General features: G+C 49.6%; 3 protein-coding genes across 3 annotated transcripts; all 3 read left to right on the forward strand.

Moving 5' to 3' along the window:
* Positions 1–1538: 1538 nt before the first annotated feature.
* LOC120642452 (IAA-amino acid hydrolase ILR1-like 5) lies at positions 1539–4937 on the forward strand. The gene is made up of 5 exons (XM_039918976.1): positions 1539–1943; positions 2133–2258; positions 2772–3086; positions 3937–4065; positions 4480–4937. The coding sequence occupies exons 1-5, from the start codon at positions 1635–1637 to the stop codon at positions 4873–4875; spliced, it is 1275 nt and encodes a 424-aa protein (XP_039774910.1). The 5' UTR covers positions 1539–1634; the 3' UTR covers positions 4876–4937.
* Positions 4938–5073: 136 nt separating this feature from the next.
* On the forward strand, positions 5074–5631 carry LOC120642589 (IAA-amino acid hydrolase ILR1-like 5). The gene has a single exon (XM_039919182.1). The coding sequence runs from the start codon at positions 5109–5111 to the stop codon at positions 5457–5459; it is 351 nt and encodes a 116-aa protein (XP_039775116.1). The 5' UTR covers positions 5074–5108; the 3' UTR covers positions 5460–5631.
* A 3814-nt stretch (positions 5632–9445) lies between these two features.
* LOC120642594 (defensin-like protein CAL1) lies at positions 9446–10181 on the forward strand. The gene is made up of 2 exons (XM_039919188.1): positions 9446–9617; positions 9725–10181. The coding sequence occupies exons 1-2, from the start codon at positions 9545–9547 to the stop codon at positions 9904–9906; spliced, it is 255 nt and encodes an 84-aa protein (XP_039775122.1). The 5' UTR covers positions 9446–9544; the 3' UTR covers positions 9907–10181.
* Positions 10182–10934: the final 753 nt, after the last annotated feature.

Below are 10934 nucleotides of genomic sequence, written 5' to 3' on the forward strand. Positions count from 1 at the left end.
TATTGCAAATATATCATTGCGATTTCACAATTCTTTAACTTGCACCACTGCTTACTCCTAAAATTTGTGGACCAAAATACCCCTATCTTGCACAATTCTTTAACTTGCACCACTGCTTACTCCTAAAATTTGTGGACCAAAATACCCCTATCTTGCTTACTCCTAAAATTTGTGGACCAAAATACCCCTATCTTGTCTCCTCTGTTCTCTTCCATGGCTCCTCTAACATGCTGGCCGCCTCTACCCACACGGGGCCTGCCCTCCACCTCCACACGTGGTTAAGCTGGGGGCCTGGGGCGCCGAGCTCGACCACGACGGCGTCCGAGCCGGAGCGCCGCCCACACGACAGGCCGGCGGCCTAGCTGGACCGAGACGCATGTCCGTGCGGGGCCGAGCCAGAACACCGCCCTCGCGAGAGGCCGGCAGCGCCAAGGCGCGACTGACGGGTAGCCGAGCCGGACTGTCACCCTGCTCCAGCACCAGCTAATAATATTTTCCTATCGTACTACTCCAGCAGCAACCTCCAGCCACCAATCAACCAACATTATTTTTCTTTCACACCACCCACCCACCAACAACAACAACAACTCCAGCACCAGCGCAGCGCCGCTCGCACGCGACACGCCGGGAGGTGGGCGAGCGGTGGAAGCGTGGGGCCAAATCGAGCACCAAAACATGCCGTGTCGGAGGATAGCTTGCTCGCGAGATACGCTGGACGAGCACAGATACGAACTCACCGCCACCATATCAAGGTCTGTAGCTGTCGAATCGAGTCTTCCGCCGTCGAATTGGCTTGTGCTGCCGCCAAATCGGTGCCTGCCGTGGCTGAACCGGACTACGACGTAGCCGAATCACGCTACTTCACCGTCAAATGAGTCGCTTCGCCGCCAGATTGAGCTGCTCCACCGCCGATTCAAGTGCCAGCAAGGTGCGCGAGAGGCGAGTGGCGGCAAGGAACAAAACCCCCCTCGCCCTCCTAGGTGAACGGGCGAGGCAAGGTAATGCGAGCTAGCGAGGTGAGGCTAGTGCCTAGTGGTAGAGAGGGATCCCAGCGGAACGGGGAGAAACGAGATAAGAGTACAGGAGTGGGAGGAGGAAGATAACGGTGTATTTTGGTCCAAAATTTTTCATAAATACTCCCTCCGTTCACTTTTGATAACTATATTTCATCTTGACACAATGACCAAGGAAAACAATTTTACTTATCATATAATAAATACAACACGGACTTTTTTGTTGGTCCTCCAATGCTTTAACTGGAAACTTCTCGTTACCAGTGCTATTTATTGCCACAGCCCATGCCATTAGCAAATATAGCTATCATTTGTGAACATTTGAGTTTTTAAAATATATCTATTAAAAGTGAATGGGGGGAGTATGTTGAAGAGGTACATAGTAGCGTGTTTTTAAGAATTTTTTAATTTTTTTAAGAATTGTGAAATTGTAATGACGTGTTTGTAGTATGTCTGAAGTTGAATAATTATAATGGTATAAATTCAATTAGGTAGGGATCCGGTTCAAGACTAAAAAAATGACGGTGCTCCACTGACAGCTGTTAGCGTCCGTTTTCACCGGCGAGCTAGCAGAGTCCAAGTTCTCTCACCTCACCTACCCGGAGTCCCTGCTGCGAAACCATGGCGAGTCCTCTCCTGCTGCTCGTCTTCCTGTTTCTCACCCACGCCTCGGCGGCAGAGTACGGGGAGGAGCTGCTGCGGCGCGCGTGGGGGGAGCGGGAGTGGATGGTGAGCGCGCGGCGCCGCATCCACGCGCACCCGGAGCTCGCGTTCCGGGAGCACCGCACCAGCGCCCTCGTCCGCGAGGAGCTCGAGCGCCTCGGAATCCGCAACCGCGCCGTCGCGGGGACGGGCGTGGTCGCTGATGTTGGCTCGGGCGCGCCCCCCTTCGTCGCGCTCCGCGCCGACATGGACGCGCTCCCGCTCCAGGTCCTTTTGCCCTATACCCTCTCCCTCCCCTCTCTGATGCCGCTCATGGGTCCTGGGGCTTCGGGTGTGGACATTGAAATGAAGTAGATGATGCGATGCTGCGTCTAGGGGGATTAAGATGCCTTACGACTACGGCAGATGCTTGGCTGGAGCCTGGATTGATTTCATTCTGTTGGTTGCGGACGACAGGAATTAGTGGAGTGGGAGCACAAGAGCAAAGTGGACGGGGTGATGCACGCCTGCGGGCATGATGTGCACACCGCGATGCTCCTGGGGGCAGCAAAGTTGCTCAGTCAGCGTAAGGATCAGCTCAAGGTAAAGTACAGTTTTATAGTTCAGCTCGAATTCAATCATTCAGGAATTTAAGTTTTGTTTATACCTTAGAGTAGAGGCAGAAAAAGAAACTACCTGATCCTCTAGCACTGCAGTCATCGTATAACATATGCTCTCTAGTTCAGATTTTTGTGCCCGCATTGAATTTTATTTCTCAGGTAAATTCCTGATTTTCAATGGACATCCTTATTTCAGTTGCAATGTTATTACTGACTGTAGGAACAGCTCCTAGAATTTGTTTCAATGTCCTAATATTTTTAATTTGATCTCGTCCTAAATATAATCTAGTGGATTGGATATTTCTGACAGAAGATCGCATAAACTGAAGTTAATGCTGTAGAGCACGCAATATTAAGACCAGAAAATTTCCATTAACAAGAAACTAGATTAAAAAAACTTTGTTTGACTACATATGTTTCAAATTCCCATAAGTTGTGTGGTTTGCATAATGTACACTTGCATGGATTAATTAGTAGATATTCATTTGTGATGAAGGGAACAGTGAGACTCCTTTTTCAGCCTGCTGAAGAAGGTGGTGCTGGTGCATCTCATATGATAAAAGAAGGCGCTCTTGATGGCGTCGGAGCCATTTTTGCCATGCATGTCGATTATCGGATACCAACTGGAGTAATAGCAGCTCATCCAGGACCTACGCAAGCCGCTGTGTGTTTCTTTGAAGCCAAAATAGAAGGTAAAACTGGGTTGGCTGAAACCCCACACTTAAATGTGGACCCTATCGTTGCTGCATCATTCACCATCCTGTCCCTACAGCAGCTCATTTCCAGAGAAGATGATCCTCTTCACAGCCAAGTATGATACTTTTCTTGGTAATACTATTTTGCTATATGACACTACAGGGAGGTGTTACACATAAACCTAGATCAGAAAGTACAAATCAGGATTTCCTTTTACACAATTAGCTGGGGCTTGGTTACTCCCTCAAAAAAAAAAGTTGAATTGGGCAAAGACGTCGTCCTGGCCCTTGTTTTATCTTAAGAGGGGAATATCAAACCCTTTAGTGAGGTACTCACATTGCCTATGAGCACTCGGCTTCCCGGGGTGTGTCCCTCTCAACTGGAGGTCAATAGTAGTACCTTTAGAGTAGACTAGCAGTACACACTGGTGTTAAAGTTTCTGCATTCACCATTTATGTAATAATGTTGACTTGCAAGCTGCTAGTCTCCCTTTTTAAGACATAAGGATCAATGGGTCATTCTCAGCAACTACCGAACACTTCTTTTCAGACATAAGGGTCATTCTCAGCAAGTACCGCCTAATACCTAACACGGATCACCTTTCACCTAGTACTGATCACTTGATTCTGCATTTGTTCAAATGTGGATTTTGGGCACCCACGATGCACCATTATTGCTGATTTTCACGTGGAGTATCTTAAGGGGACATGGAAACTCTTTTTGTTGACTGTACTGAATTATGTCAAGAAAACCTCAATTATGGTCATGCTATCATGTTTACACTTGAACTCACTCTAGTTAAGAGGATGTTTCTTTCCTTCATTACCAATGAACTCCATACTCGGTTTATTCCAAGTGTGATCAACCTGAGGGGAATATCAATTTTTGTACTGTCAAGAACGCTATTGGCGAAAATCTTCTTGTAATATAAACCTGAGAGGAATATGTGTGTTTATTCTGTTCAGGTGGTCTCGGTTACTTATGTCAAAGCTGGAAATGCCCTTGATGCTACCCCTGCAATTGTTAATTTTGGAGGTACTTTGAGGAGCATCACTACTGAAGGCCTTTACCGTCTGCAGAAAAGGGTTAAAGAGGTTAGTAGGATCATGCATCATGCATGACTTTATTTATTAATCATTCCTATTTTATCGTAATATGGCTGTATTCTGAATGCACTAGGACCTTCAGAACACTGATTGCACTTGCACTGATGCATTTTCCATGATAATTACTTTCGAACTACATATGTGATGAATGGTATTAATATTATAGACTTGTAACTGGCCCATACTCATGCATAAACACACAAAAGTTGGCAAGCCATGTTTCTTTATCTGAGTGATACATGGCAATGTTGTTTTGTCTTGACAAAGCTGCATTAGTGTTTCCCTCCCAAAAATAAGCACCACCGTGTACCTAATTCTCAGAATAGCAGGTGCTTCTGATAAACAATTCTGCATAGTGGGATTCACATATTCAGAAGGAAATGGAAATTCACCCCTTTTCAGGTGGTAGAAGGGCAGGCTGCGGTGCATAGATGCAAGGGAGCTGTCGAGATAAAGAGTGAGGACTACCCGATGTACCCTGCTGTTGTGAACGACGAGGAGCTGCATCGCCACGTAGAGGATGTCGGCAGGCGCCTGCTTGGCCCGGACAAGGTGAAGCCCGGAGAGAAGATCATGGCGGGCGAAGACTTCGCTTTCTACCAGCAGCTAGCTCCTGGTGTTATGTTTGGCATCGGAATTAGAAACGAGGAAGCTGGCTCCATCCACCCAGCTCACAACTCTCATTTCTTCGTTGATGAGGATGTCATTCCAATTGGGGCAGCTCTGCATACTGCCATAGCGGAACTGTATCTCTCTGAGGCATCTACTCTGAACGGAGGGGACTTGCAGTCGCATTGATGATATCTAGTCCAACAGATGGGTTGAAAATATACAAGTACCCAAAGATAGCATTGACCACACCTGGTGCATTTTCTCTGCAGTTGGATTCAAACAACGTTTGCCCCCATACGCTTCTGCCGAAGAATCGTGCAACAATGTGATTCAGATTTCAGACTGTAACCGGCCGTCACCACTTTCTGCAGGTAGTAGAAGGGCAGGCCGCCGTGCATAGATGCCAGGGAGCTGTGAAGATGGAGGTTGACGGCTACCCGATGTACCCTGCTGTCGTGAACGACGAGAAGCTGCATCGCCACGTGGAGGACGTCGGCAGGCGCCTGCTCGGCCCGGACAGGGTGAGGCCGGGTGAGAGGATCATGGCGGGCGAAGACTTCGCGTTCTACCAGCAGCTGGCTCCCGGGGTGCTGTTCGGCATCGGCATCTGGAGCGAGGAAGCTGGCTCCGTCCACCCACTTCACAACCCGCATTTCTTCGTGGACGAGGATGTCGTGCCCGTCGGGGCTGCGTTGCATACTGCGCTTGCAGAACAGTACCTCGCCGAGGGCTCCGCTGTCAACCAAGGAGACCTGCATCCGCGTGGCTGATCCTGAGTTGAGTAAATTGAACCGTCGAACATGTTATTCAGAAAACTGAAACAGAGTTGAGTTGGGGTTCAGTTCAGGGTTCATCGCCCGACCCCGTGCCATTGAATTTGATCTTCCTGCGATTCTTTTGTACTCGTGCCATTATGTTCCTAGTGATTTCTTCACAATCCAACTTACTCTTAGTTCAAAATTATATAAAATTAGAGCTCAATTTTTAGATTATCTAGAATAAATTTCAAGATCCTTTACTACCGCGGCCAACGGCAGCATTACACCCACGGCCCCACTTGCTACCTTGGTAGCTACTCTAGTCTCCAGCTGCTGCTTCATGGCGTGGAGGCGGAGCCCGCCTTGTTCAATGTGAGAACCGCCCAATTTGATACTATTTTAAACGAACCGCCGGTCATTATCATCCAGATGAGAGTTAACACGTACTGGCCGGAGAGCGTGCCACGTGTTATCCCACATCTAGAGACACGAATAACCGACACGTCATTCATCCAAAATAATATCAAATCCGGTAGTCCCGGTATGCGCTCCAACATACGCCCAGAATCAGCATATGCACATACCGTTTACAATCGAATACATCGCCAAAAATCCACAAAGAGCAATTTTATACTATCAGAGTTCACAGCGTAATATTACAAGTTCAATATAGGTGGGTTTCCAGCTTCACTTTACAAGCCTTGGGCTCACGCGAGTCATATTAAACAGAGACTTAGAGCTTATTGAAAATACATGCTCTCACGAAGCTCGATTACGATAAAGACTTACTAAAGTAATGACGCCTTGCTCAAGGACATCACTACAGCCACCACGACCTACTCTTCCCCCACGTTCGGGTCAGCGGGGTAGAAGTGGCCGAACACCACTTCCGGCTCACCTGCAACTAGGTTTAGAAAGCACCCTGAGTACAAAAGGTACTCCGCAAGACTTACGCGATTAAATAAACAAGGATCATGTAAGGCTCAAGTAAAAGCTTTAGGGTTAAGTAATTATTGCATAAGCATTAGCTCTCTACACTATCACCTAGCAGAATTAATCTTGCCCAAACCCAAACAATTTTAGTTGATTAAGAGAGTAATACAACTATAACTGTTCATAGCTGTAACACGAACCATTCTCAGCATAAACGATAATCTATGAGGAGTTTATGGGTTAAAGAGCGTGCTCATAACCGAGAGCGCGGCAATTCGAATTGATTTAACCTTGCAAGGGTGTACTACTTTACCCACACGACACGAGGACCATGCGACTCACCCAACCGATCACGCCGGGCAAGGGGTACTCACGTCAGCCGTTCCCAACAAGGCTCAACCATTGAGGGTACGCCCAGCTTGCGCGTGGAGATTTAGTTCCACCGGAGACTTCTCTAAATTTTCCTACACATAGTTCCACCCGGGGACACACTAAACCTCCCTGCATAGCCCTTGGCCACGCATCTGGGACCGGGCCCCAATGATCAAGTCAAAGGAGGTAATTGGCTTATCCGTTCCATTATATTGGATATGTGGTAGCACGGAAAGGTGCTCAAAACCGACGTCGTCCACTCGGTCCTTAATCGATCCAAGCGGACTATGCCCATGTGACTTCATTCTCTAGGCCCTAACATTCCGCTCGAAACTCGATACTACCAACTTCTACTTGCCCCAGCTCAAGTGCGATCAAGGATAAACAGGTAAGTGTAATACTCCAAACCATTCCTTTCTAGCAAGCAATATAAGTATTCTAAGCAGAGCTAAGCAACTAGTCAAATTAAGTTAATATCTGACTAACATGTGGCAAGGACATGGTTAAACAATTCAAGGAAGGCTAGTGCATCAAAGTAGGTACAAGAATGCAATACACAGATAATATATATATAACCCAACATTACCCGGTGAGATAGCTAAGCTAAATCAGATTAAATAGGTGCAAGGAATATGCTTAGCTACTTGCCTGGGTTAACTTCCGACTCGACCACGAACGGGGCTCCGGGTTCAGGCTCCACGGACTCGGCGGGTTCCACGGGTTCGTTCTCCGACAACTTGGTCACTAAAATGCATGAATGCGTTGCACGAATCAAGGAATGAACTAAACAGCAAGCATAAATCATGAAATAAGTTGAGCATGCAGAGAACATTGCAAAGAACTCATGAAAACTGGTTTTGCAGCAAAAGCATTTTCCTATACTTAATCATAAATAGATCAAATTTCAGCTACTCTAAGCAAGATAAATCGGGAAAGGCATACAAACTGAACTAAACAAATCCAAGAAAATTATCATGGGAACTAGGCAGGAACACAAGGCTAACAAAACTGGTTTTGTCATTTTATCACTTTCCAGCAAGAAGTTATAGAATAAACCATTTTCAGACAAAGTATAGGAAAACAAACTAAAACTTTGATAAACAGCAAGAAAGCATGTGAACAAGCTGCACCACTGAAAACTAAACCTCACAAGGAGTCTAAAAAAATTTAGTTTGAGATTTTTCAAGCAGTATACAAATAAATAAGCATTAAACTCACTTTTGCAAGATAAAACTATAAATAAATCTACAACAAAGTAACATGCAAAACAATATTTTTCCTAAGTAGATCTCAGCTAGAGGAATCCAACAAAACAAGTTTCACAATTTTTGGAGCTACACAAGATTTTCTATGGATTTTGCAAGTTTACAGAAAAACTAAACCTAATAAAACCCTAGCTAAATCGCTAGGTGCACCCCCAGCCGGCCGGCCCAGGCGCCGACAAGCGGGGCCCACGGGCCAGCGGGCCACCCAGCCGGGTCAAGGCGAGGCCGGCCTTGACCGCGGCGTGGGCGCGGCCACCGCGTCGCGCGCGTCGCGCGGCGCGCGCGCACGCGCGTGCGCGGCGACGGCGAGCGGCGGCGGCGCAAAGCGGCGCAACGGGGCGGGGCCAGAGCGGGAAAGGAGGGGTGTGCACGGCGATGCGGAGGTGGCGGTGCGGCTCACCAGCGGCGGCGCGGATGAGGAGCGGCGGCGGAGGAGCGGCACGACGGTGCTAGGCGGCGGCGGACCGAGGCGCTCGTCGCCGGCCCTGCAGGAAGGGAGAGAGGGCCGGGTGAGTGCCAAAATCGGAGGATGACGGCGCAAGGGAGCTCCCCAAGCGAGGAATCGCGGCGGCGCTCACCGGAGCCGGTGAATCGGCGGCGAGGACGGAGCTCGGCGGCGGCGGCAATGGTGGAGAGGGTTAGGGTTTAAGGCGGGGAACGGGGCAGGTCGGGCGTGGATAAGGGGAGGGGCGAGGAGAGAGTGAAGGGGCGGCACGGCACACGACGATGAACGGCACGTGGCGCGGAAGCCGAGGATGGACACCGGCGGGCGACGCGTGCCGCGGCGCGCGGGAGAAAACAGAGAGGGAGGGAAGGAGGGGCTGACAGGTGGGCCCGGCGGGGATTTTCATTTTCTTTTTCCTTCTTTTTTTTTTGGGTTGTGACATTCAAAGCGGCGGGGAGGGAGACCCTCTCGGCGCGCCGCGCTCTCGTTGTCGAGCCCGGCGGCTCGCGCTGCGCTGCGTGGCCTCCTGTTCCGGCACGGCAGAAGGCCGGCGCCAGCTGCGCCCACACGTGACTGATCACGTGTGCCGTCGGCCATCCCACTGTCAGTCAGGTCGGTGCACCCTGCCCAGCATCGATCAACGCGTGCATGACCGCCGGCCACGCTCTCACGCTACATTCCGGAGACATCCGCGCGCGCACCCCCCTGCAGTAACGCCTCGGGAACGGTGCACGGTGAGATTCTTTTTTCGCGCCGGCGTCAGGGCGCGCGCGAATTTCACCGGTGCCGGCCGGCAGGATTGCCGGGTGCGATGTCGCGACACGAGGGGAGCTGGCAAAGCTCCAGACCTCGCACCGTACCAGGACAAACCAAAACAAAACCGGCGGCGGATTTGAATCCTTTCTCAATGGCATGCATGAGAACGGGCCGGCGTTCTGAATCCGCCTATATAAACCCCAGTCGCCGTCCCGTTCAGCACCAGCACCAGTCTGCTTGCGAGTTGCAATACGAGCACGCGTATCCGTGCCGAACCCGCCGTGACCCGGTCTGAGAGTAGTAGATCAAGTAGAGCAGGCAGCGAGATGGCGTCGATGACCTCCCGCCGCGCGGGCGCGCCCGTGCTCTTCTTCTTCCTGCTGCTCCTCGTCGCCTCAGGTGCGCGCACGCATGCTTTCTCCACGCTCGTCTTCTCCTCACGCGCGCCCATTGTTAGTTTGCATGTTTTCTGATTGCTCGAGACGGGGACATTATATGATGTGCAGAGATGGGGACGACGCGGGTGGCGGAGGCGCGGCACTGCGTGTCGCAGAGCCACAAGTTCGTGGGCGCCTGCATGAGGAAGAGCAACTGCGCGCACGTGTGCCAGACGGAGGGCTTCCCCTCCGGCGAGTGCAGGCACCACGGCGGCATCCTGCGCAAGTGCTTCTGCACCAAGGCCTGCTAGCCGGCGAGGCGAGGCGACAGCAGGGTGCAGCAGCGCCCCGGAGTTAAGCAGTGCACCGCGCGCCGCAGCCATGCGCTGGTGCATTTGATTTGCTGCAGCGTCCACGTACTCAGTCGTCGTAATCACGGTCGCCGAAGTCGCGTCTTTAGTTTCCTTGTCGTGTACCGACTTAAAGTGTACGTTTCTCATTTGTAGTGAGTTATTTCGGTTAGCTGGAATTATTCTGTCGCCGGAATAATAATAAAAGAACTTGTTGGCTTTGTGGCGTCAAAGAAGTTGTATGATCATTAATTCATTACATGTTGTGCTATCCTTGAATGCATCTTGGTTTTGTGGAGGCTGATGGATCTGTCTACCATGCATCAACTTTCCGGTAGACTAAGAGGTGTGAAATTTAGTACTTCCTCCGTCTTAGATATATGACGTTTAGGACAACCCAGATCATTTTTAATTTAAATAGCTTGACCAAAATATTGTATATCAATTTAATTTATGAATTGGAGTTACCATAAAGAAGTTGATAACAGAGAGGATATGCCTGCCCGGCTTTCCCTTAGCTTGAGAGAGGGTATTATCAGGCCTAATCCTTCTTAAAAAATATTCACACGATCGACTTGTGAGCATCTTCGTTCGAGTAAGGGCAGTGGCAGAGGCAGCCCCAGCATCAAGGGGGCTCCTTCCTCTTCCTCCTTTTTTCCCCTTTGCCTCCAATGGAGTTCCTACCCCCCCCCCCCACCCCCCCCCCCCCCCCCCCCCCCCCCGAGTCAGGGCATTGTGCCCTATCAACTGGAAGCTATATACACTAAATAAGTTTTTGCTAGGTTTTGAAAACATCTAGGTTTCATTTAGAATAAGAAAAAATAATACACGAAATGATAGCAGCAGTGTGTGCCTTAGATTTCCCGATCTCCATCACTTACAAGCCTACAACACACACAGAAAAAAAAAACAGGCCTGGTATGCCCGATCTCCATCCCCTTTGTTACTTATAATCTACATCGGTCTTATAGAATTCGTATGGAAAAAAA

This window comes from Panicum virgatum, chromosome 7K (assembly GCF_016808335.1).
Source record: "Panicum virgatum strain AP13 chromosome 7K, P.virgatum_v5, whole genome shotgun sequence".
Taxonomy (NCBI): Eukaryota; Viridiplantae; Streptophyta; class Magnoliopsida; order Poales; family Poaceae; genus Panicum; species Panicum virgatum.

Excerpts from the sequence above, each read along its gene's own strand:
- LOC120642452 (XM_039918976.1), top strand. The coding sequence starts at position 1,635 with ATGGCGAGTCCTCTCCTGCTGCTCGTCTTCCTGTTTCTCACCCACGCC. Across the intron at positions 3,087-3,936 it reads ATGATCCTCTTCACAGCCAA|GTGGTCTCGGTTACTTATGT; the intron begins GTATGATACTTT and ends TATTCTGTTCAG. Across the intron at positions 4,066-4,479 it reads TGCAGAAAAGGGTTAAAGAG|GTGGTAGAAGGGCAGGCTGC; the intron begins GTTAGTAGGATC and ends ACCCCTTTTCAG.
- LOC120642589 (XM_039919182.1), top strand. The coding sequence starts at position 5,109 with ATGGAGGTTGACGGCTACCCGATGTACCCTGCTGTCGTGAACGACGAG.
- LOC120642594 (XM_039919188.1), top strand. The coding sequence starts at position 9,545 with ATGGCGTCGATGACCTCCCGCCGCGCGGGCGCGCCCGTGCTCTTCTTC. Across the intron at positions 9,618-9,724 it reads GCTGCTCCTCGTCGCCTCAG|AGATGGGGACGACGCGGGTG; the intron begins GTGCGCGCACGC and ends TATGATGTGCAG.